At 56.6% G+C, this 21,556-nt stretch overlaps 12 protein-coding genes across 12 annotated transcripts; 5 read left to right on the top strand and 7 right to left on the bottom strand.

Annotated features, from left to right (window-relative positions):
* Positions 1 to 68: 68 nt before the first annotated feature.
* On the top strand, positions 69 to 558 carry B0H64DRAFT_56011 (uncharacterized protein). The gene has a single exon (XM_062808440.1). It carries the CDS (start codon positions 134 to 136, stop codon positions 392 to 394), a length of 261 nt encoding a protein of 86 aa, XP_062654280.1. The 5' UTR covers positions 69 to 133; the 3' UTR covers positions 395 to 558.
* On the bottom strand, positions 425 to 1,469 carry B0H64DRAFT_55943 (uncharacterized protein). The gene has a single exon (XM_062808437.1). It carries the CDS (start codon positions 1,412 to 1,414, stop codon positions 722 to 724), a length of 693 nt encoding a protein of 230 aa, XP_062654279.1. The 5' UTR covers positions 1,415 to 1,469; the 3' UTR covers positions 425 to 721.
* A 1,090-nt stretch (positions 1,470 to 2,559) lies between these two features.
* On the top strand, positions 2,560 to 4,609 carry B0H64DRAFT_331668 (SprT-like family-domain-containing protein; the record flags this gene model as incomplete). The annotated part of the gene is made up of 2 exons (XM_062801016.1): positions 2,560 to 3,335; positions 3,448 to 4,609. The coding sequence occupies 2 exons, from the start codon at positions 2,560 to 2,562 to the stop codon at positions 4,607 to 4,609; spliced, it is 1,938 nt and encodes a 645-aa protein (XP_062654278.1).
* Positions 4,610 to 4,844: 235 nt separating this feature from the next.
* Positions 4,845 to 5,965, bottom strand: B0H64DRAFT_55920 (uncharacterized protein). Its single transcript, XM_062808436.1, has 3 exons — positions 5,768 to 5,965; positions 5,453 to 5,668; positions 4,845 to 5,377 (listed from the first exon to the last, which is right to left on the bottom strand). The coding sequence occupies exons 1-3, from the start codon at positions 5,845 to 5,847 to the stop codon at positions 5,080 to 5,082; spliced, it is 594 nt and encodes a 197-aa protein (XP_062654277.1). The 5' UTR covers positions 5,848 to 5,965; the 3' UTR covers positions 4,845 to 5,079.
* A 325-nt stretch (positions 5,966 to 6,290) lies between these two features.
* B0H64DRAFT_55855 (HIT-like domain-containing protein) lies at positions 6,291 to 7,511 on the top strand. The gene is made up of 6 exons (XM_062808435.1): positions 6,291 to 6,525; positions 6,620 to 6,702; positions 6,772 to 6,840; positions 6,951 to 7,043; positions 7,119 to 7,133; positions 7,201 to 7,511. The coding sequence occupies exons 1-6, from the start codon at positions 6,480 to 6,482 to the stop codon at positions 7,306 to 7,308; spliced, it is 414 nt and encodes a 137-aa protein (XP_062654276.1). The 5' UTR covers positions 6,291 to 6,479; the 3' UTR covers positions 7,309 to 7,511.
* Positions 7,512 to 7,592: 81 nt separating this feature from the next.
* Positions 7,593 to 9,202, bottom strand: B0H64DRAFT_420905 (CRAL-TRIO domain-containing protein; the record flags this gene model as incomplete). The annotated part of the gene is made up of 4 exons (XM_062805499.1): positions 7,593 to 8,101; positions 8,188 to 8,287; positions 8,338 to 8,379; positions 8,432 to 9,202. The coding sequence occupies 4 exons, from the start codon at positions 9,200 to 9,202 to the stop codon at positions 7,593 to 7,595; spliced, it is 1,422 nt and encodes a 473-aa protein (XP_062654275.1).
* Positions 9,203 to 10,442: 1,240 nt separating this feature from the next.
* B0H64DRAFT_55800 (DASH complex subunit Dam1-domain-containing protein) lies at positions 10,443 to 11,453 on the top strand. The gene is made up of 4 exons (XM_062808434.1): positions 10,443 to 10,841; positions 10,898 to 10,961; positions 11,012 to 11,069; positions 11,117 to 11,453. Exons 1-4 carry the CDS (start codon positions 10,530 to 10,532, stop codon positions 11,331 to 11,333), a joined length of 651 nt encoding a protein of 216 aa, XP_062654274.1. The 5' UTR covers positions 10,443 to 10,529; the 3' UTR covers positions 11,334 to 11,453.
* A 119-nt stretch (positions 11,454 to 11,572) lies between these two features.
* B0H64DRAFT_447047 (uncharacterized protein) lies at positions 11,573 to 12,001 on the bottom strand (the record flags this gene model as incomplete). The annotated part of the gene is made up of 2 exons (XM_062806973.1): positions 11,573 to 11,728; positions 11,798 to 12,001. The coding sequence occupies 2 exons, from the start codon at positions 11,999 to 12,001 to the stop codon at positions 11,573 to 11,575; spliced, it is 360 nt and encodes a 119-aa protein (XP_062654273.1).
* Positions 12,002 to 12,128: 127 nt separating this feature from the next.
* Positions 12,129 to 13,285, bottom strand: B0H64DRAFT_479048 (Redoxin-domain-containing protein). Its single transcript, XM_062808282.1, has 3 exons — positions 12,717 to 13,285; positions 12,538 to 12,583; positions 12,129 to 12,463 (listed from the first exon to the last, which is right to left on the bottom strand). Exons 1-3 carry the CDS (start codon positions 13,097 to 13,099, stop codon positions 12,257 to 12,259), a joined length of 636 nt encoding a protein of 211 aa, XP_062654272.1. The 5' UTR covers positions 13,100 to 13,285; the 3' UTR covers positions 12,129 to 12,256.
* Positions 13,286 to 13,575: 290 nt separating this feature from the next.
* B0H64DRAFT_412061 (uncharacterized protein) lies at positions 13,576 to 15,811 on the bottom strand. The gene is made up of 3 exons (XM_062804897.1): positions 15,440 to 15,811; positions 14,002 to 15,381; positions 13,576 to 13,942 (listed from the first exon to the last, which is right to left on the bottom strand). The coding sequence occupies exons 1-3, from the start codon at positions 15,497 to 15,499 to the stop codon at positions 13,811 to 13,813; spliced, it is 1,572 nt and encodes a 523-aa protein (XP_062654271.1). The 5' UTR covers positions 15,500 to 15,811; the 3' UTR covers positions 13,576 to 13,810.
* Positions 15,812 to 16,598: 787 nt separating this feature from the next.
* Positions 16,599 to 18,685, bottom strand: B0H64DRAFT_55689 (uncharacterized protein). Its single transcript, XM_062808432.1, has 2 exons — positions 18,334 to 18,685; positions 16,599 to 18,244 (listed from the first exon to the last, which is right to left on the bottom strand). The coding sequence occupies exons 1-2, from the start codon at positions 18,422 to 18,424 to the stop codon at positions 16,779 to 16,781; spliced, it is 1,557 nt and encodes a 518-aa protein (XP_062654270.1). The 5' UTR covers positions 18,425 to 18,685; the 3' UTR covers positions 16,599 to 16,778.
* A 614-nt stretch (positions 18,686 to 19,299) lies between these two features.
* B0H64DRAFT_55687 (SMAD/FHA domain-containing protein) lies at positions 19,300 to 20,557 on the top strand. The gene has a single exon (XM_062808431.1). The coding sequence runs from the start codon at positions 19,387 to 19,389 to the stop codon at positions 20,368 to 20,370; it is 984 nt and encodes a 327-aa protein (XP_062654269.1). The 5' UTR covers positions 19,300 to 19,386; the 3' UTR covers positions 20,371 to 20,557.
* The last annotated feature ends 999 nt before the right edge of the window (positions 20,558 to 21,556 follow it).

Genomic DNA, 21,556 nt, shown 5'->3' with positions numbered 1-21,556 from the left:
GTGTTAGATCTATACTAGCCACACGGTACGCGGCAGGAATTCTCCAAACTCGACTTGTATCCGTATCTTCTTGCACTTTCTGATCTTGTGCAGAAAAAAGGATCACTTCTCTCGGGTCTTGACGCATGTTAAGATGTTTCTTAGTTACCTATTATTTTATTTCTTCTCCCCTCGGCCATCGACGTTCAGCAGTGAGGTAGTTCTCACGAAGCCTCACTTCTCACCCACAGTGCCATTTTCCCAAAAGCAGTACCCACGCCCAGGGGGCCTCAATGCCGCCCATGCCCGAATCTTGCCACCGCGCTGGATTTTCCAGCTAGCGCACCAAGTTAGCGAGTTAGCTGAGCAAGACCTCCGATCCATGGGCGGTTGTCGACCAGGTATTGGATCTTAGCGGCTGCCGGGGGCTGTAGGGCCGGCAGGGATAGGAACGAGCGACAACGCGACTCCTCGGGACATCCGTTCCCACAATCGAAACTGCGAATTACATAATCACGACACACCAATCACGGTCTGGCAGTGCTTCCTGTCACAGGAATCTCAGCAGCTTTGGCGGTCTGTAACGGACTGTCAAACCGAAATTACGGTGCGTCAGATTTGGTGCTCCGCCACTCCGTCTGCCCCTGTTCCCCTGAATCGACGCGCTGCCGAAGTTTCGACTCGGTACCCCTTGTCCACGGCGAGACGGCTTCTTGGTGGCCCGCATCGCATGGTGGCTTTCTCAGAGCTTGGTTGGAAAGAAGAAAGAGCGATGACGACAGCGGTCAAGCCGAAATGCGCGTCGACGCCGAGATGTACCAACCAGATGAGCCAAACTCCAAAGGGTTTCTCTCACTTCCTGTAACCAATGCTCCGCAGCTGCATGAGAAGGCAAGAAACGCTCAAGGACAGGACTGGGTACCAAGGAGTTATTCGTAACGGATGTATATACACGACCGTCGTGAACTACCATGCATTCTGCAGCCCCCAAGGATCTGAGGTCTGGGCTCGACACCTGTCGGCAACGCGGACACGAACATTCGAGGTTGCACCGCCACGAGGGACACAATAAATGTGTGTCCATTGACGCTGAACACGAGCTATTTGGCTCTTCGGCAACGCACAGCAGCCATGCGGAATTCATTCTGCAGTTGATGCTCCAGTAGACAATGAGTTCGAGGTTCCAGTCCGCCCCCATTTCCACGGCCGCGTTCACAAACCCGACTCTTCCGAACACAGTGTGCCGTACATGGCGCATCCGCGCCTCCATCGATTGGAACGTGCCGCCCTCTGACAAACCACTCCGGAGATTGGCCCGCAATCTATTTCCGTGCAGGAGGCCTGATAGAATTCCGCGCCGACTTGTACATTTTCGGGACTGGACGGTGCACCGCTGCCCCAACGGCTGCCATTCCAAGCCGCTGGAGAGTCGCATTCAAGTGTCCCCCCCTCCAATCGCCGCAAGATCGATGACGATTTTCCCAATCTATTTGACCCTGTTCCAGAACCGGGCAAGCCAAAAACAAGCTCGATTGATGCTTGGTCAAGCACGTCACAGTAGTTGGTTGTGGTGGGTGTCTCGATGGATAGTCGACCGCGCCAGGAAGCACAATCAGAGTTACCTAGGTATGTCGGCAGGTCGGTCAGAGGTGACAGCGCAGCCAGCGTTGTTGCTTTTGTTCGATTGGCAAATCGTCACCTTTGCCGCCAGGCAGGCGGGAAACAGTTGGTGATCTGGCAGCGTGGGAGAGTGCCCGCAATTGAGCCTCGGACGAACCAACCAGCGTCAGTTCACAGCTCGGCCGCCTTGGGTATGAGTGCATGCCGAAATGGTGCTTCGTACCTGCGTCAAGACCTTGACAAAGCTTTGCTGGCCACGCATGAGACTAATTTGGGGGCCATGCAAAGCCAGAAGTTAGTTACATGTAGGAGCTGGCACAGCTGTGGCACCTCTGTGGGTAAACCTAACCCTACCACTGCATGCTGCAAGTGAGACCGAGGGAGGTCGGAAAACGACATCTCGCTGCCCGGTGGCTAAATCGAGATGGATGGGTGGTGATTTATGATCTCTTCACACCTCCTCGTTCCCGCATGTTGGCGGCAAGCATGAATTCTGTGGGGCGTCCCCCGGCCTCCCAGGTACCGGTCCGTCTCGGCAACATGCCTCCTCGAGTCCACTTCTAATTGTGATGGCATGTACATAGAAGGGTAAAAACACCGAGACGGGTCCGAAGAAAGCAGAGGGGGGTGCGAAACCAAATAATTTGCCAATTCGGTCTCGATGGCTCCAGGAATGAGAAATATGTACATTAAAGCAAGAGCCGCAATTTCATCCACTTTGACGAGCGGGATTTGGCTCCTGAGGTTTCGCTGCACTCACTCCCTAACCAGGAGCGGAAATCTGTTGGAATTTGTTGCCCCTGGCAACGAACTCCAGTGCTTGGACTTCCGACGATGCGCAAACTCCTCAGCTTGAACATTCTTGCAATCAAAAAGGAAAATGGAGGAATGAGCCAGCTTGTCGACCTCTGTCTTTGCTAATCTCCATCAGCTAAAGGACCGACATCATAATTTGCGACAATGGCTCGGTTGGCGAAGTCTACAATCTGGAGCGACGACGACGAGTTTCCCGACATCGACGCTCTCGTCACTGGGAAGAAACCGCGGTCACAGAAAGATGCACTAAAATCACGGCAGAAACCAAATGGGCCTTTTAGTACTCAAGAAGCAGCGAAGCCAGCCGTCACTGTCAGGCGACGGAAGCTAGCACCCTTGACCGACAATTTGCTGCTGCGGGCATGGACACCGGACAGTGCGGAAGATGACGGAGAAAGGAGAGGTTCGGACCGAGAAACGGAGAACATGGAACCACGGCGGACGAGAGTTGAACTAAGGACGAGGAGGGCGAAATCTGCGGCCGCCCCCGCTCCATCGCCGCTCCAGGATGAGGAATTTGTATCAGCGCAAGAGGAGGTTACCATTACCGATGATGTGTCTCTATTCGACGGCACCTTTCACACTTGCAACTCAGAGGGCTCAGACTACAGCGGTAGCGAGGATTTTGAGGAGGATGGGAAGTCTCAACCAAAACCTCTGCGGACCGGGCGGCTGCCAGTAAAGCCATTGCTTCGAATGGTGGACAAAACGCGGTCGGGGCGTGCCAGCGAGGATGCAACGGACAACTATTGTTCCACGCCAGAAGCAGAAAAAGACAATAGCAACCGGCCGGGATCAGACGGAGAGTCTTCCATACGCCTCCACGATGCTGCATCGAAGCCGGCGAGGGCACAAAAAGGCGAAAGGAGAACGAAAAAGGCGACCAAGGGTCTCGCAGATTCCATGTCTAAGCTTCAACTGTAAGCCGCCTTGCCCAATCCAAGCTCCAAACCGGCTCGGTCAACAGTCCGTGCTTGGTCGACAGTCAATGCTCGGTCAAAAGTCAATGCTCGGTCAACTAATGAGTCACAGTTCTAACGATATCGAAGAAGAGTTTACCAAGTCTAGCACCTCATGCCCAAGCGACCGCGAAGCCACACCTCCGCCAGCACCACCAAGCTCCCGACCTGGTCTCACATCACCCACAAAGCTACTTCGTATTCCCACCACACCTCACCGTCCCAATTCCGACATGTTTTGGAGCCAGGAGTTCGTCGACGATTGGAACGAGGAGCATTCGCCTGCAAAGCAACTGTTCCCAGACCCCGTCGCGGCTCGACAGAACAGCCCGACGAAGGCCAACCCCAAGACGACAACCAAGCGGAGCACAAGCGTAAAGGAGCCCTCCGAACGCGAGGTCAAGCTGGCATTCGAGAAGACCAAGCACGAGCTCGCCAGGACCTTCCTTCAAGAACTCGACCAAACGATCACCAACGGCAAACTAGCCGAATTGACCGCCTCGACGGGCGGCATCAAGGTAGTCTGGACGCACAAGTTCAACAGGACGGCCGGGCAAGCGATTTGGAAACGCGAGACCATCACCCCACAACGCCAGCCCGACGGCACCACCACCACTCCAGCCGCGCACAAGCACCACGCGTCCATCGAGCTCGCCGAGAAGGTGATCGACAGCGAGCCCCGCCTCATCAACGTAGTGGCGCACGAGTTCTGCCACCTCGCCACCTTCATGGTCAGCGGCGTCAAGACGAACCCGCACGGGGCCGAGTTCAAGGCCTGGGGCGCGCGGGTGTCGCGCGCCTTTGCGGGCCGCGGCATCGCCGTCACCACCAAGCACTCGTACGACATCAACACCAAGTACGTGTGGACGTGCGTCGCGTGCGCGGCCGAGTTCAAGCGCCACTCCCGCAGCATCGACCCGGCCCGCCACGCTTGTGGCGCCTGCAAGGGCAAGCTGGTGCAGACCAAGCCCGTGCCGAGGCGTGCCAAGGGGAGTGCTGGTGGTGGGGGTGATGGTGATGGGGCGGCTGCTGCTGGTGGGGAGGGGAAGAAGGAGAAGGTGGTTAGTGCGTATCAGGCGTTTATGAAGGAGCAGATGCGCGCGGTGAAGGCGCAGAATCCGGGGTGTGCGCAAAAGGAGATCATGAGGATCGTGGCGAGCCGGTGGGCGGCGAAGAAAGCTGCGACGGCTGCGTTGATGACACCGCCACCAGATGAGGGGGGTGAGAGATTATGAGCACTGTGGTGAGCCGGTGGACAGCCAAGAAAGCTGAGACGGCTGCGTCGATACCTAATGAAAGGGACGAAGCAAGGTGGATGAAGGTGTGGAGGAGCTTGGTGTCCAGTGCGAAAAGAAAGCACAATCACTCGGTGTCATACCCGGTGGACGAAGGTTGCGTTAACTCAGAGTACAAGGATCTAACGCTCTCGCGATCAGCAAGCTAGAGCTCTCGTATTTGCACGTGGGAAAGCGCACCGTAGTCAGATACCAAGAGCAACCTTCGCAAGCGTAGAATTTCATCAGCTTTGCCATTGTTCATTCATGGTCATGAGCTCATCAGGAGCTGTTCCGCCCTTCGTCTAACGCCGGCCCTCGCCCGCCTTGCCTACCCAACCAATACAACATGATCGACATCCAAGATAAGTCCTCTGCTTTGCGTGTGAAACTCGCAGCCCCAAGTTGCCCGAATTGCCCTTGACCCCCAACTACGCCCCATCAAACAGCCGCCAGCTCTTCACCTTGAACGTCTCCCAGATCCGAGCCGCGTACTCGACCGCATCCCCAATCAGCTCGCCCTGCTTGCCCAGCGCTAGGTCGACCTCGTCCTCGTCGTACTCGCCCTTGATGTGCGGCACGTTGATGGTGATCAGGATGTCGGACCGCTCCTTCTCGAACCGCAACAGCGTGAGGATCAGCGCCGTGAAGTCGGGCGCCGCCCCCCGCCGGGCCTCGTCGGCCTGGGGCGTTTGCGTGGCGATGAGGGTGTAGGCCGGTGTGTCGTCGCTGTGGGGCTGTTTGTTAGCAGAGGTACTATCTACCGCGCGGGAGGGTGCGTGAAAGTGGGGTGGGATGGCGCACTCGAGGTGGGTGAACTGGGTCTCAGTCGTGTTCCAGACCTTGACCGAGTCGGTATCGTCGCCAACTAGGTCCTCGAGATGAATCGTCAGGGCGCGGCCGTCGCGCTCGAGGCCCTCACCACTGGCTTTGACGCGCTCGGTGATGTCGAAGATGATAGAGGTGAAACCGCTTTGATCGATGTAGACTTCTTGGTTGTCGGGAACTTGGCGGATCTTACTGGAGAGGGGTTAGTATGCGAGGGAGTCAAGCCATGCGCAGGGCTCAAAAACATCGCGAGCGCATGGCATGGCCAGCCTGGAGCAGCGAGGACCATACCTAACATCGGCAAAATTATCGGGGAGGTCGCATTCGAGCGCCCCGCCGAAGAGGGGCGTCTTTGTGAAGCCGGGAGACATGATGTTGTTTGGGAAGGGTGGTGGTCGGGTACGGACTAGATTTCGGTGGTGTTTAGGAGTGAATAACGGGAATATTCAACTCGGTAGAAGGCGCAGCTGCCTTGAGCGCAAGTTGGTTTTGCGACTGACCAAGGCTGTGACATCAAGCGGCGCAGGTGATGGCGGGGTCGCGTGGAGGGTTAGTGGCGGGGTATCACATTACGCCCGGTTGCATGGCCGCGCCGCAAATCACGGCTCTCAAACACATACTTGATTGATGTCTTCATGGTCAATAGTTCGGTCATGACAACCTAGAAGAACTCGGAAAGGAATGGGTACATAATTCCATATTTGGGTCGCTAAACTATAAGGGGATACCCAAACGAGCTTCCTCTTGCTCCCGACTTTCCAAAGGGAAGAAAGATGCCGTTGAGGGCGTTCGTTACCCCGCTCTAATGGAATCGCGGCCTGGGTCTCGTCCCGCCTGAGGTGTACCGCTGCAGGGTATGGACCTCTTACGCGGCAGTTATCGGATAGAAGGACCTCCAGCTGGGGAACGTGAAATCGAGCATTTATCAACGTCAGCATATATGATCAAACCCCTCTTGGATTGACTCTCCTTCTCAAATCACATCCAAGGCATAACAATACCAATGGCAAGCAAAATGGCCTCCTGCATCTTCTGCAAAATCATCAAGGGCAAGTCGATCAACTCGAGCTTCCCAAGCTCCGCTTGAGCTCCTCCCCTCTACCCTAGCTCCCGAACTCCGGCTAACAACGTCCCAACGACCAGGCGATATCCCCTGCTTCAAGCTCATTGAGACCGAGAAGACGCTCGCCTTCCTAGACATTAACCCGCTCAGCCGGGGCCACGCCGTACGCTGCACACACCCTCACCGTTAATACCTTCCGAATGGAAGCTCACACGGTCCACCACACTTTTAGCTCGTCATCCCGAAGTTCCACGGCGAGAAGCTGACCGACATCCCCGATGAGCACCTGAGCGATATCCTGGTACGCCCACCCACCATCCACCACCCGCCGCGCATTGGCGGCCGTGGAGCCGTGTTATACAAGACTCTGAGACACTGACGAATCCCCTACCTCGTTCCACGGGGTAACAGCCCATCGCCAAGAAGCTTGTCGCGGCGACGGGCGCCCAGGAGTACAACATCCTGCAGAACAATGGGAGCGGGGCGCACCAGGTGGTTGAGCATGTGAGTTGGGCTTTTTCCGGGTTGGTGGTGGGACCGAGTGTGGCTGGGGAGATGCTAACGGTTGTGGAACAATAGGTTCATTTCCATATGGTATGTTAGGCACTAGAGAGGTTGCTGCACGGTGTGGTGCGAGAGATGTGACTAACAGGCCTTTTAGATCCCCAAGCCGAACCCGGAGGAAGGCCTCGTCATCGGCTGGCCCCAGCAGCCGACGGATATGGATAAGCTCAAGGCGCTGTTTGAGGATATCAAGTCCAAGGTGTAAATGCGAAGGGATGTATGGAGAGGTAGGTGGCGTTGGGGTAAGGGGAGACGTGTGTGTATTCAAATTCTCGAGTCGGTTCCTCAAGAGAAATAGGAGGCCGTAGTCAGAGTCCGAATAGGTTCACTCCATTCTCAGCAAGTGCGTGAATTTGTGTGACCCCCCGGCAAGGCGCAGACATAATATTTTATCGCGAGTTCAATAACACGACACGTTCAACACGGAGTCAAACAGTACTGATTAACACTACTCGGTATATACAAACTACAACCCCCACCCAACCTTATTCAATCCACATCATCGTCCGCCGTCTCAACCGCAGGCGCGGGAGCAGCAGCAGGAGCCGCCGCAGCCTTCGGCTCCGGGTACCAATCCAGCTTCCCGCCCGGCAACAACACCCCGATGCGGTCATAGTACGACCTGGCGCGGACGTAGGGGTCGACATTCCAGTAGTCCTCGCGGAGCCTGGCAGCGATGGCGTTGCGGCGGGTCTTGATCTCGGCGGCCTTGGCCTGGTCGGCGCCGCTGGCGATCCACTCGAGCACGGCGGCCTCGTACTCCTTGTACAAGGCCTCGCGCGCGGCCAGCAGCCGGTCGCGCGTCGCGGCGTCGGCCAGCGGGGCGTTCTCGCCCTCGGCCGGCTCCGCGTACTGGTACGTCCAGTCCTCCTCGCCCTCCAGGTCCTTGGGGATGTGCTTGAGCGGGATGAACTCCTCCATCTCCTTGGCGTTGTTGGTGAAGTGTACTTTGTTGGCTACCACCGGGTCCAGCCAGCCGCGGATTACTTTCCAGATGCCTGGTGGGGGTGGTTAGTGTGGGTTTGGTTGGGGCCGGGGGAGGGGGGGGTTTGGAGAGGGGTGATGGGGTTCTGTGGCTTCTTACCTTGGAAGATCCAGGGGGCTTTGTGGACGAGCACCGTACCAAGACACTCTGGGTAGTTGGCCTCAAAGCACTTGATCATGAATTTGACAGGCGTGTAATCCTATATCGGTCAGCCGTGACTCAAAGCGAGGCTTCTGAGGCTGGACTTACCATGTTGGCCATGGAGAAGTTGGTCATGTCAAACACAATCGTCTGTTCCGGTTAGCTTGATGATACAGTTTCAGCGATGTATGGTCGCACTCACGGCTGTGTCAACCGGGTGCTGCAACACCATGCGGCACGTTTCGATGAGGTACACAGTGTACTTCTCCAGAGCCTCTTCCGCTTGTTCACCCTGCTTGTGTAGCCTGACGTTGACGAAGCAGAGCGGCCTCCCCTGCTTATCATGTCCATGCACGTAGCTGATGCCCTTCCTGATCTGCGCCATGAAGTCGCTCCCGAGCTTCTTCTCGGCCGGGTCGCTACTCTTCTCAGCCGCCACCGCGGCAGCCTCGCCTTTCAACATAATGTCCTCGACATTCATATCCTGCGCCCGCCAGTTCATGGTGGAGACCAGCATGATTAGTGCCCGCTCGACGTCCCACTTACGCGCCCTGAGGAAGCGGAGAAGGAGCGCATCCGGGTGGTCATGTTTTACCATTTTCCAGATGGTGTCCCGTATCGACTGGGGCGTCTGGATGGCGAGGGTATCGTAGAACTGCTTGGTTTGGCCATACTTGTCAGCCTCCCCATCCTTCCCGAGGTTGAGCACGGGCGCATTTGTTGGCACCCCTGATGTGGCCTCGGCCTCTGCCTCCTTCTTGCCCTTCCGGGAGAAGAACGGTATACGGCTCTTCTTCTCCTTCTTGGCGTCCTCCTCCTGCGCCTTGTCGTTGGTGGTAGCCGCGACACCCGCGCCGTTCTGATCCTGGCCCACCGCGCACACTTGGAAAACGAGCTGCCATAACCGCCTGAGCTTCTCCTCCTGCTCAGGGGTAAGGGTTTCGGGGCGGCCCGGGGCGACGTCTGCCGTCATATCTTCCGCGGGTTGAGACAAGTCCTCGGTTTCGTCTAACACGATCTTCCGCGGGAAGAGGGTATAGCAGGCTGATAATGCGACTGCGGCGGCGAGGACAAGGAGGAGTCCAGATGAGGAGGCCGTCAAATGTCTACCGTACGGAGACCGGGCTTTAGCAGGATGAACAGCCCTCCCTGGCGCAGCACTTATTGTGAGCTGTCCTTGGGGCCGTTGCGCACGTGATCTACTGCCCGATGAGAAGGCTCGGGGAAGAAGGGCTGGAGGAGTGGAATAACACGCCCGCGAGGATGGTAGAAGCGGAATGCCACGCGATAGAGCACGACTATATCCCGAACTCCTGGTGAAAGAGGAAGCCGAAAGTAGTGAATGAGGAGGATGAGGTAAGAATCTCAATGGCGCATGCATAAGAGAATATCACCGCAAATCTCCTGAAAACGGAGAAACTGCCGGTGCGCTGTAAACCCAACAGGTAAAATGCTGTATGTACTCGTGCAGTGCTGCAATGACAGGTCAGGCTATCCCGGGTGTGTCGTGTCAGTTTGGAGACTGCATTGAAAGAGAAACATGGATCACGTAGGGCAATGGAGGCAAGAACCGTCCAGGCAGGAGTGGTTTCACATACACAATACTAGTGCGTCGGCGTCGTCGTCGATATCGGGAAGACAACACCGGCCTCCGAGAATAACTCGTTGGTTTTCGGGTGCAACGGTCACTCCACTCCGTTTTGGTGGCCGGGGTTGGATAAGTTTGGAGGCCGCCGGGAGGAAGAGACGGGACGTGACGGGCTTCCAAAGTCCAACGTTCCAACACGAATCGGGCCGCTGACGGGGAACTCCAAGAAAACGAGCTATCCGGAGGCATGAAACGAAGAATCTGCAGGAACGGCATGAACGGCATGAACGACTGCGTCTTTGGCCAAGGAAAACCCGGACTTCGGGTCGTCTGGACCACCCGAGTGGGCATTGTTGGAATTTCCCCCGTCCAAAAAAGCATTCCTCTCCGTTCCGGCTGCTCCGCGAGACTCGAGCCAGAACTGCATGAAGACAAGGTCGAAGACGGATCGGCTAGCCGGGCCAAGGTGACCAACCCCACTGTGACGGTGGCGGCGTGCCTTGGCTCTTGGCAGAACTTCCATGGGAAGGTGGGGTGAAGTGCGGGACAATATTGCCAAGACCGATCTCCAAAAGGTACCTGACCAGGTGGAAAGTGCCAATCCGGGAATTTGGGAAAGCAAACAAACACGATCGAAACACCAAACCCGGAAGTCAACAATCGCCGCTAGGCACTGCCCGGAGCTACACCGATACCGTCACCAACCCTGAGGATGTCACACGACGAAACACCTCACCGCCGTGCGCGGTCAACCTCCCGATCCCGCCCAACGACGCCCCTGCGGCCGTCATCCCGCTCCTCGTTCCGCGACTCGGCCCGCAACAGCGTGCAAGGCGATGCCGCCTCCTTCCCGCTCAACACCTTCGAGCCAGCCTTTGCCGAACTGTCGGATGCCGTCGCCGACCTCGAGGCCAATATGATGCACTTCCAGCTGATGCACGAGAGCTTGGCGCGGTTCAGCGAGAGCTTTGCAAGCTTTCTGTACGGATTAAACATGAATGCTTTCTGTGTTGATTTCCCGGAGGTACGGTCTTGATAAGCAAAGGGGGCGTGGACGGTTGCTGACTGAGTGTTATGCAGGGTCCGATGACGGAATCATTTAAGCGGATGAAGTTGAAAGAAGAGGAGCAGCAGCAGCAGCAGAGTAAGTTATTCGAAGCCAATCTCCGAGCAGCGTTGCTGACATATGCTTAGACACCACGAGGATTCCTGAACGGACCACTGGCGAGATTGATACCGAGGCGACATTCATGTAAGCAATCTGAGGGATTGCCGGCGTATAGGACTGACAAAGCGTAGGACAACGGACACCTCGTTTGTTGAAAACCCCCCATCAACACGGTCATCACATAAATACCAGACCCCAGCCAGGAACCGCCAATCCCGAGTTCCAGCCCCGCCCACGTCCACCAGAGGCACAACATCCACAAGAGGAACGGCGAGAGGTGGGCGGGGAGGTATCGGCGGGCCGCGGCCCAGTGGACTTGCGAGAGCGAGGGGTCGTGGAATCAGGTGAGGAACCGGAACTCTCGACGCGTTTCTCAACGCATTTCAATCACGGTTTAACGCTATCGGTGGAACGACGACATGTCTATCAACAAGCCGCAAACTGCAAGAAGACCGGAGGCTCCCTTTCGCCCTCGCCGGTCGGGTCTGCTGGTGTTAGTCCCGTGTTGTAGCCCGCCCGGCCCCGAGGTTGCGAAGACGCAGCCCATCCTAGCGCATCAGGCTGTACCTGCGCCAGGAAACCTCAAGTCAGGGGCTCTCCATAGCTTGGTCTAGGTACTGCCTCGCCCGATTTAGACACTCTTCCTCCCCCGCGTTGACCCAGGACCCGACGACGGCGACGGTCTTGTTTCGCGACTTGAGTCCCTGGATGATCTGCAGGTCGGACTTGGGAAGGTCGAGGACCTGGTGGAGGACATGAGGATTAGGTAGAGGTAGAGAGCGAGGTGGGCGTATTTGAAATAAAGTACTCACTCCACTCAACACCTTGACCACGGCTTTGTTGGCTTCCCCTTCGCGTGCCTGAGCGGAAACACAAATGTCGACGGCCTCGTCGTCAATGGAGACGACTCCCTCGCGGTTCTTGCTCGCTCCCGGTTTGACGTTGCAGTGCATGTACAGGGTATTTTTGGCGGATTTCTTTGTCGCGGCCACGTACCGTATGGCGCGGGCCGACATGGTTGGCGAGGGGAGAGTGAAAGGTGGGTTGAGGTTACTTAGAAGTCGGTCTTATCCAAAGGCACGCCTGTTTGTGGGCGAGGAATTGCGGGTTAGGGTCCTGCATATTATAACGATGGTTCAGCAGTTCTTGAAGAGCTCAGGCGTTGCTTATGCGAATGGATGCTACACTAAAGCCGTAAGACGCAATTGACGTCTCGGTACACTATCCTTTTCCCTCCGCCCAAACACCGTACGATTTCAGAAGTTTCGTCTTTAAGGGGAAACAGCACCCAAAACCTTCTCCGCCAACGACACATCGGTACCGGTGTTGTCAGGCTCGACAGCAACCGACTTGACCTTGCCCTGCTCGACAACAATGGCGTACCGCTTGGACCTGTCCCCGCCAAAGATGGCCGACCCGTCGAACGCCATGTCCAGCATCTTGGTGAACTTGCCGGTCGGGTCGGCAAAGAAGCGGATCTAGACAGCCGAGTGAGCTTTCATTCTCACCAGACCAATTCATCAATGTCAAAGGAAAGATAGAGTTAACTTACCCCCTGATCCCCAGCCGGATCCAACGCCTCACCCCAAGCCTTCATGCTACCACCCCCACCCCCGTCAGCAACCACAACCACAACCACAACCACAACCACAACCACAACCACAACCACAACCACAACCACAACCACAACCACAACCACACCCCGAGAGAGGGAGGAACGAAAACACTCACACAAAAACATCATTAACCGACACCACCCCAACCACCTCAAACTCCTTCGCCCTTGGGTGGTTCGCATAACCCGGAACATGGGTCGCCGAGCACGCGGGCGAGAAGGCCGCGGGGACGCCGATCAGCAGCATGTTGTTGACGCGCTGCGCCTCCTCGGCCAGGTTGACGCGCTGGCCCGGGTGGCTCTCCATGAGCGCGTCCGTGTCGGGGAGCGGGTCGCCCGGCTTGACCAGCGCGCGCGGCGTGGCGCGGAAGCCGCGGGCGGTGGTGATGATGCGCGGGGTGGTGGTGAGACTGGGGTTGGTGAGGGGGGTGGTGGTGGTGGCGCGGCGCGAGGCCGTGGTTGCCATTGAGGTGAGGGGGCGGAGGGTTGGGCGGAACATTGTGGTGGGGGTGGGATTGGGGTGGTGGTTTGTTGAGGGTCGGTGGTGGTGAGGCTCAATTGGATGTTGCGCGATGTTGAGAGAGCTGTCTTTTCGGAGGTTGCGGGTTGATGAGGTGACATCACTGAGCCGGGGTGGGTGATGTTCAGGGTTAGGGTCTGCCACTTACAACTTTAACAATCGACGAAAGAAGCTATGGAAGTTCACCTACCCCCCAAGTCAGTGATAAAGAAGTCTGAAATATAATGGTTGAAACTTCTGTGGTTCTAGGTTCGGCTTGCTGCGAGCAAGGGCCTTGAAGTTCCTTGTATTCGTCCTTGCTTGGTTGTTTCTTAATTCTTCAAATTAATACGTTAAAAATTGGATATAAGAAAATCTCCTTTTCACACCACCGTTTTGCTTGGATTTCTTTCGGTGATTGTGTCGAGACTCGGATATTACATCACATGAGGATCGAGATTGGTAAGATGGTAATGATATGGGGAACTTGAAGCTGGACCGGCAACTTCGCGGTCTGCAAGCCAATACTCAACGGAGGTACGGACAAACTCCAGTAGTTAGACCATAGAATGATTCAACCATGACCGGACGCGCCGCAGTATCATTCCCGGAACTAAGCCACTTACCCAAGGTATCTACAATATATACAGATCTGTTTTGAACCACCCATATTCCAACCCCCTTTCATACTGACCCCATAAACCGTGCACTTTAAAGCATCGGCTTCAGATCATCAGCAACCTTAAAGGGAGCCTCAGTCTTGGCCTTAATCTCGTCAACCGTTACTCCATCGGCAATCTCAATCAATGTGAGGCCCTTTGCAAAGTCGACGTCAAAGACACCCTGTTCACCAAGTCAGCACTTCATATCACACCTCAAAAAAAGACAGGACGGAAACCCACCAGCTCGGTAATAATCCTCGACACGCACGTCTTGCCCGTCAGCGGGAAAGCGCACTGCTTGACAATCTTGGGATTCCCCTTCTTGTCGGTATGCTCCATCGTGACAACCACCTTGGTGGCGCTGGGGTTGCTGACCAGGTCCATGGCGCCGCCGAACCCCTTGACCTTGCCCGGGAGCATCCAGTTGGCCAGGTCGCCCACGGCACTGACCTGCATGGCGCCCAGGATGGTCAGGTTGATGCGGCCGCTGCGGATCATGCCGAAGCTCTCCTCGGACCCGAACACGGACGCGCCCGGCTTGAGCGTGACCGTCTCCTTGCCGGCGTTGATCAGGTCCGCGTCCTCCTGGCCCTTGGCCGGGTACGGCCCGAGCCCGAGGATGCCGTTCTCGCTCTGCAGCATCACCTCGACGTCCTCCCCGACGAACCCGGGGGCGAGCATGGGCATGCCGATGCCCAGGTTGGCGTACATGCCGTTCTTGAACTCCTTGGCCGCGCGCTTCACGATGCGCTCGCGCTTCGCCTTGGTGTCGCCGGTGCCCAGCAGCGCGGAAGCCTTGGGGTCCTCGGCGGCCTCGGCGGGGTCCTTGCTCCACGTGTACTTCTCGATATTCTTCTCGGCCGTGCTCTGGATGACGCGCTTGACGTAGATGCCGGGTAGGTGGACCGCCTCGGCCGGGATCTCGCCGGGCTCGACGATATGCTCGGCCTCGACAATCGTCATCTTGGCGTTGCGCCCCATGGCGCCGTTGAAGTTGTTGGCAGCGAGACGGAACTGGCAGTTGCCGAGCCGGTCGGCCTTGTAGGCCTTGACGAAGGCGTAGTCGCCCGCGATTGAGTGCTCCAGCAGGTAGCTCTTACCGTTGAACACCTTGACGTCCTTGGGGTAGGAGAACTGGTCGGGGGTGCCATCAGACTTGTTGCGTAGCGGCAACTCGCCGGTCTGGACGACCGTGCCAAAAGCGGCCGGCGTGTAGAAAGCCGGGATGCCCTTGCCGCCGGCCGCGCAGCGCTCAGCAAGTGTCCCCTGGGGTGTCAGCTCCAGCTCGACCTCGCCCGTCAGGTACATGGTCTCAAAGGTCTTGTTCTCGCCGATGTACGAGGCGATCATTTTGCTGATCTGCTTGGTGCGTAGAAGCTTGCCGAGGCCGCTTTGGTCGGTGCCCGCGTTGTTAGAGACGGCGGTAATCCCCTTAAGCTCGGGCTTCTTGAGCACTTCGTCAATTAGAGTGTCCGGTACGCCGCACAGCCCGAACCCCCCGCATAGGAGAGTCGAATTGGGTTTCATGTCCTTGATCGCCTCGGCGGCGGAGGGGTAGACCTTGTTGATGTCGCGGCGGCGGGCCGTGGCCGAAAAGGACCGCGCGAAGAGCGCGGCATGCTGTTGAGAGTCGCCGTTAGTAAGTCTAACGGATGTAGGAGAGTCAGGGGTAATTCACGTTCTGGCCGTACTTGGCGTACGCACGCAGCGTCCTCATGCACATCGCCGTCGACGGCATCTTGAATGTGAATGTAGCAAGGGTTCGGGTAGCGGAGGGCTCAGGACAAATCGGACGGCAGCCAAATCAACGACCGCTCTCGCTATGGGACAAGAAACAAAATGTGAAATAGCAAAAGAGAAGTAAAAGGAAACAAAAGTCCAATTCAGGAAGAAGTCATCGCGGGACTACATCCAGAGCGCCTTCCCCCCAACTCGCTATTACAGCGAGGCCGAGATGGGGTCCTATCCCGTGAATGGCCGACGGCAGTGCCGTGGTCCCTGGTCATCCTGGGGCCGGGGGGCTCCCCACGGCATGTCTCCGCCTTCGGAAAGGGTGCTCGGCAGCGGCACGAGCGGGTGAGAATTGACCCATTCCGCCTTTTGCGGGGGAACCTGGAACCGCCCGGGCCGTGCTCGGAAACCAGCGGCCAACCTCGAAGCACCTATCCGCGCAGTGCCGTGCGCTTGTAACCGGAAAACGCGGGAGATTACTTCGTACTAGGAAAAGGAGCATCAAATACGGACACAAGCTCTATTCAGCAACACTGCTACAATCGTACTTTATCCGTATCTCTGATCAGTTTGATGACTCGCGTAAGAATTCTTCCTGCTCATCGAGCGAAGACCCGAGGGGTCAAGTGCCAAGCGGGAACTGGACAGGCGAAGTGGGGTGGATGATCCCAACACCCGGGAAATATTCCGGGGAGGGAGATCTGCCCCACGTGCCTCGTGAAGTCCCCGATGATGGACAGGGAGGGGAGTTCTGTCAGGCGTCAGGTTCATCCGACAAGTAAACGACAAGAGTTGAATGAAGCTAAAGTACTGATCTTTGCACTTGAGAGAAACGCTAATGTTGATAACTTTGAATCGCAAAAACCCATTCCCTCCCCACGCTCCCGGCCTGTCGCTTTCGATTCCATGTAATATGTCCACTCCCATGCAATTCCAGTCCCCGTCGAATGGTCAAACTCCGAAGACGTGCCCAATCTATGCCCATTCGCGCACACAAATCCCGCTCGGCCATGCTTTGTTGCGTGGCGGGCTCGAGCAACGCCCAATGCACCGCACCGTTCCGCCCACAACCCAAGGTCAACTTGCATCTTGAGGACAGCCAACAGTTTGCCGCCCCAATATCGGAAATAAAAGCCTTCGCCATCTTGCGCGCATCCTTGCGAACAATCCTGCGATGCCAGGCCCGAGGCGAAAGTTCCTTTAACGCTGAGCGCTCGATCCGCTGCTGGGCATCGAGCCAGTCAACTCAATGTTAAAGGTCCATCGTCCTAGTACTTGTTAGTCGTTTATCGCCAAAAACAGAGGATTGTCCGCATCACCATACCTTCAGCCAGATTTTGGGCAGTATCATCCAGGAGAATCACCCTCCGCTTGTTGCAGTACGACGTCTTGTCCATGATCTCCACCTTGAGCTTCGAGTCCGCGAGCTCCGAGATCGGCTTCTCGAACATCTCAGAGAGGGCCTCGACAGCCATTTCCAGATCCTTTTGGTTGTCTTCGAAGATCTCGGTCAGGTTGTTGCGGGCGAGGTAGAAGGCGAAGGCGTACGTCCACATCAGGGTTTGGCGGCATGTCTGCAGCGCCTGAGAGGCAGAATTCAGGTACTGCACCTCTATCCAGGACATGCCCGATTCCTTCTGCAGCTGGACCATTTTCTTCTCCGTCTTGTGGTAGATGTCCTTGTCCAGACGGGCCGATTGCTCGTGGTTGGCGTAGCGGTTGTAGTAGTGCAAATACCGCTCCAGGGACACACGGGATTTAGCTTGCGCATCCCTGGCGTCCAAACCGCTCTTTTCTTCGAACCGGTTGCAATTGTACCAGCTCGTGCCGTGCTCGGACCAAAGGCCCATGCACATCCAGCAGAACTCGTGCTTGCACTTGCGACAAGTCATGTGGTTGCAGCCGCCATTCTTCTCAATTGTGCTGTTACACTTCGGGCATTCCTTGGTGTTGGCGGAGATCCAGTTAGCCGTCTCCGAGTCATCAGCGCATTTCTTGAGCCACTTCTTCACCAACTCGCACGGCGCCGGCTGGTGGTCGTTCAATATACAACCAAAGCAGAACCGGTGCGTGCAGAGACAGGAGACGGTGGGGACCACCTTATCTAGGTCCTTCTTTTTCACCCCACACTCGACGGCGTTCTGGCAGTCTGGGGCCGGGCACCACTTGAGCGCCTCCTTGTCTTCCACATAAGTTCGATGGAGAAGCTCATGGTATCGCTCGGTCAATTCCGGAGTGACGAGGAGATCCAACGACCGGGCGTCGATGATGATTGTGCAGCCTTCAGAGGGGCATTGAATGCGGGCTGCCTCGCCCTCTCCTTGGATTTTCTGCGATAGATAGTGGCGATAGCAGTCCACGCAATACCTGTGACCGCACTTGAGGGCAAACGACTCGAGCCCGGGCTCATCCTCGCAGCAGATGTCGCAGACAAAGTCGGAAACAACCTTCATCTTGGGTGGCCCGGCCGTTGACTGGGCAAGGCCGGCAGCATCGAGAACTTGACCTGGCCTGTCCATATAGTCCTCAATCAACCGCTCTTTATTCCACCTGAAGTAGCGGAGGAGAATGGCCGCCTCTGCTTTGGAGATATCCAGAATCATGTTGACCTCGTCGATAAGCTCGTCTTGTTGTTTCTGGATGTCGCTTGGCTGAAAGACCCTGAAGCTGATATCGTACGCGGCCTTCTTCTTATGCCCGATTTCTTTTGGGGAGTCGATATAAACGTCCGGTTCATCGTCGAAGCCAAAGTCTACAAAGCCAGTGATGTTAGCATCCCTGTGGGGAACAAGACAAGCAAGCCGCGAATCCCTAGATAGCCATAGTGACAAAGGAACGAACCTTCGTCGCCAGATATGTCATTATCGCTGTCATCTGGGTGCATGTCGTCTTCACTAGAGACGTTGGACATGAAGTCGTCGTCGGTGTCCATATCGCCGTTGGACGCTGTAGTCACTGGAGTGGGCGGTGCGATCTCGGGGCCGGCTGAGGCGAGTATCCTCTTGTTGGGGGCAGTGGAAGTAGAGGATATCGTCGCCTCAGCGGCTTTCCGCTTGCGAGTTGTTGGGGGAATCGTGCCGGCTTATGGGTGCTGGACGGAACCGTGTTCCAGCGCCTCCGGGTAGACGGCGAGGAAATGCGGAGTACCGGAGGCTGGTATGACTCGACGGCAAAGATGTTGCCTTGCAGCCGGAGCACAGGGGGCACTCTTTGTCGGGCAACAAGGGTGCCGGACAGGCAGAACGTTGGAGCTGGTACCTTGACGGGGGGAGTGGTGGTACGGCGACTTGTAAGCGGGGTGAAGGTCTAATAAGTTAGGTTGAAAAGGATCGAAAGAAGAGAAACAGAGGTGTTGAAGACTGATGTTCGAAATGTCGGTAAAGAGAGTCCCGCGAAAGCGCGTTTCTTGAGGTCGGCGAAGGAAGAGTCAGACCCAGTACCTGTGTTCTCGTGAATGTGTTGGAAGTGGGAAAACAGGGCCCAAGCTGAGCGGGCGGTCACCAAGGCATACGCCTCAGCACAGGCCGATTATGTAACTGGCAGCCGAAGACTTGGGAGTCATTTGGCCATTTGGCCCCCCCCTGGTCACTGCCCCGTTCCGCTTCCAGTGCAACCTGGAAGCGGCAGGCGGCCCCAGAGCAAACGCCAGGCAGCCAGGGGCAGCCCCACCCGACATTTGCAATCCCGTCGCGTCCAAGCCGACGCTAGCTCGCCCTGTTAGGTCAGCTGGAAAGAGAAGCGAGGCACCCGCCAAAGAAAGTCGGAGATCGCCACCACCGCCGACGACCGCGCTCAACTCAGCAGAAATTGCACACCGGCCATCCCGATAATTCAGATACCAAAAAAGCAAACCCAAAAAAGAGAGCTCACGGCGGGCTCCAAATCCCTCTCAACATGAACGATGGGATTGCAGAACGCGGTGATCAAAAGTCGAGTCGCTGGAAATCTGAAGATGGGCTCGAAAATACAAGGGACAAACGGAACGATAGGTACCGGGATAACGGCACCGGGAGACGCAGCAATCGGTCCCGATCTCGGGAACGGGGTGACCGACGCCGTTCAAGAACACCAGATTCGAAAGACCGCCGGTCTCGCTCAAGGGATCGAGAGAGAAGGAGAGAAAGAGACCGCGATCGCGACCGCGGTAGCCGTAGGCAGAGGAGCGGGGAGCGAGATGACAAGAGGCGGAATCGGGGAGGTGGCGAGGGTAGGAGCGGCCGTCGAAGCCGGCGAAGCCCAGATGGCAGGCCCCCGCGACGGGAAACTCGACTTGAAGGAGGGGATCACACCAGGCCCGGCAATGGACAGAGTCTCGTCAAACGTTCTGGCCCACTGCCTTCCCAGGATGACTCCTTTGCTGTCAGCAAGGGCGAAGAACCAGAGAAGCCGGTGGAAAAACCTAACTTTGGGAACTCCGGTGTGCTCGCGGCAGCCTCCAACTCTGTGACGCAAGCTGACGGCACTACCATCACGCTGAAGTACCACGAGCCACCGGAGGCGAGGAAGCCACCTCCGCGCGATTCCTGGAAGTTGTTCATTTTCAAGGGGCAAGACATTGTTGACACAATCGAGCTCGGCACCCGGAGTTGCTGGCTGGTTGGCAGAGACGTCACTATCGTCGACCTCCCCGCCGAGCACCCGAGCCTCAGCAAACAGCACGCCGTCATCCAGTTCCGGTACACGGAGAAACGCAATGAGTTTGGCGACAAAATTGGGCGGGTAAAACCGTACCTAATCGACCTGGAGAGCGCAAACGGCACGATGCTCAATGGCGAAAAGGTTCCCGAAAGCCGATACCTAGAACTGCGAAACAAGGACATGGTTCAGTTTGGTTCAAGTACAAGAGAGTATGTCCTCATGCTTGCCCCCAAGGAATGAGGGGGTGATCAAAAACACACCACACGGTATTTTCCCTATCCGGGGAAGAACCCGCAACAACCAAGATCCTGATGTCTTGACGTCGGCACTCTGCTCCGCATACCATCACCTATCACGGCTTCACGGGGCTTTTGCCACCGGCCTTTCCAACAGCTATGCCGATGCAGGCCGTATGGTACCACACCGCGTACTGAGGTTCACACCGTCACACCGAGGCTCGGCTTGGGTTTGCACGACAGTCGCTGCCTTGGCAGACCGCGAGTCCGGATCCAGGAGCGGCTCGCTCGACAACCTCGGGCTAGGCTTTAACGCGATCTTTGTTACCTACTGTGATACGTCGGGGATATTACGTTAGTTGTCGTTGTCTGTGGCCAATGTGTCGACCTTTCTCCGACCAATACCCTAAGCAAACTGTTTGGATCGCCTCTCAAAACTCTGGATGTGATATCTCTGTTTACTTTCCGCTAGCAACAGCTGGGACCCTGGTTTCATGGTCACTTGAACGTGCCCTCCTGGCTGTAGGGGTTGTACAGTTTAGGTCGTGGCTAAAGAAGGGCCGACGGCCGTATTGAAATGTGATCGACGTCCTGAAAAGAAAAAGTGATGGGAACTCAGTTCAGTTGATTCAACTTGAGTAACGAAACGACATGTTCGATCCGCGCGGGCTGAAAGTGCGACTCTAACGACACGGAACTTTCCCAGTAGATATCCGACCGAGAAATAATGCAATAGCTGGAGTGGTTGATATTGTCACAGAAACTTTTGACAGCTCGCAAGATTCCTACTGAAGTTTCCACCGAGATACCGAGAATCAGCGTCATAGCCAGCCTTGTGAGGCTTGTCGATTGCGGCACGACCAAGTGCCCATTCTGACGAAGTTTATAACTGGCCGGTCACTCAAAACCGTTAGCGGCGACGCTCCGACAGACCCTTGCACGGCAGTCTTAGCCGGAACTCACCCGCGGAACCGCTCAGTGCGGGTGAGTGGGCGACCAGGGGGGCGGTGACACATTGCCGCACACCGAGCTGAGGCGCCCATCAGCAATGCGAAAGTCCTATTCGCGACAGCCAAGGAGCAGTGCCATGCTTCGCCTTCGTCTCGCAGCAGCGTCCCGCCCCGTAGGGAGGGCGGCCAACGATGAACGGGAAGATCGCAGAAGGCGATTTCGGGGAACCAACACTGACC

The sequence above is a fragment of the Chaetomium fimeti genome (genome assembly GCF_033439085.1).
Source record: "Chaetomium fimeti strain CBS 168.71 chromosome Unknown B0H64scaffold_12, whole genome shotgun sequence".
In the NCBI taxonomy this organism is placed as follows: domain Eukaryota; kingdom Fungi; phylum Ascomycota; class Sordariomycetes; order Sordariales; family Chaetomiaceae; genus Chaetomium; species Chaetomium fimeti.
This window is presented reverse-complemented; position numbering and strand designations above follow the sequence as displayed.

Bases quoted from the DNA above. Each gene is read 5' to 3' on its own strand.
- B0H64DRAFT_55687 (XM_062808431.1), top strand. From the start codon at position 19,387: ATGAACGATGGGATTGCAGAACGCGGTGATCAAAAGTCGAGTCGCTGG.
- B0H64DRAFT_55920 (XM_062808436.1), bottom strand. From the start codon at position 5,847: ATGTCTCCCGGCTTCACAAAGACGCCCCTCTTCGGCGGGGCGCTCGAA. The intron at 5,669-5,767 runs GTATGGTCCTCG...ACCCCTCTCCAG, and splicing joins GATAATTTTGCCGATGTTAG to TAAGATCCGCCAAGTTCCCG. The intron at 5,378-5,452 runs GTGCGCCATCCC...ACAGCCCCACAG, and splicing joins ACCCAGTTCACCCACCTCGA to CGACGACACACCGGCCTACA.
- B0H64DRAFT_55855 (XM_062808435.1), top strand. From the start codon at position 6,480: ATGGCAAGCAAAATGGCCTCCTGCATCTTCTGCAAAATCATCAAGG. The intron at 6,703-6,771 runs GTACGCTGCACA...CCACACTTTTAG, and splicing joins CGCTCAGCCGGGGCCACGCC to CTCGTCATCCCGAAGTTCCA. The intron at 6,841-6,950 runs GTACGCCCACCC...ACGGGGTAACAG, and splicing joins AGCACCTGAGCGATATCCTG to CCCATCGCCAAGAAGCTTGT.
- B0H64DRAFT_55689 (XM_062808432.1), bottom strand. From the start codon at position 18,424: ATGGACACCGACGACGACTTCATGTCCAACGTCTCTAGTGAAGACGAC. The intron at 18,245-18,333 runs GTTCGTTCCTTT...CTGGCTTTGTAG, and splicing joins TGACATATCTGGCGACGAAG to ACTTTGGCTTCGACGATGAA.
- B0H64DRAFT_56011 (XM_062808440.1), top strand. From the start codon at position 134: ATGTTTCTTAGTTACCTATTATTTTATTTCTTCTCCCCTCGGCCATCG.
- B0H64DRAFT_55943 (XM_062808437.1), bottom strand. From the start codon at position 1,414: ATGCGACTCTCCAGCGGCTTGGAATGGCAGCCGTTGGGGCAGCGGTGC.
- B0H64DRAFT_55800 (XM_062808434.1), top strand. From the start codon at position 10,530: ATGTCACACGACGAAACACCTCACCGCCGTGCGCGGTCAACCTCCCGA. The intron at 10,842-10,897 runs GTACGGTCTTGA...AGTGTTATGCAG, and splicing joins TCTGTGTTGATTTCCCGGAG to GGTCCGATGACGGAATCATT. The intron at 10,962-11,011 runs GTAAGTTATTCG...ACATATGCTTAG, and splicing joins GGAGCAGCAGCAGCAGCAGA to ACACCACGAGGATTCCTGAA.
- B0H64DRAFT_412061 (XM_062804897.1), bottom strand. From the start codon at position 15,499: ATGCCGTCGACGGCGATGTGCATGAGGACGCTGCGTGCGTACGCCAAG. The intron at 15,382-15,439 runs GTGAATTACCCC...GACTCTCAACAG, and splicing joins ACGCCAAGTACGGCCAGAAC to CATGCCGCGCTCTTCGCGCG. The intron at 13,943-14,001 runs GTGGGTTTCCGT...CTTGGTGAACAG, and splicing joins CGAGGATTATTACCGAGCTG to GGTGTCTTTGACGTCGACTT.
- B0H64DRAFT_479048 (XM_062808282.1), bottom strand. From the start codon at position 13,099: ATGTTCCGCCCAACCCTCCGCCCCCTCACCTCAATGGCAACCACGGCC. The intron at 12,584-12,716 runs GTGAGTGTTTTC...TGGGGGTGGTAG, and splicing joins TCGGTTAATGATGTTTTTGT to CATGAAGGCTTGGGGTGAGG. The intron at 12,464-12,537 runs GTAAGTTAACTC...TCGGCTGTCTAG, and splicing joins ATCCGGCTGGGGATCAGGGG to ATCCGCTTCTTTGCCGACCC.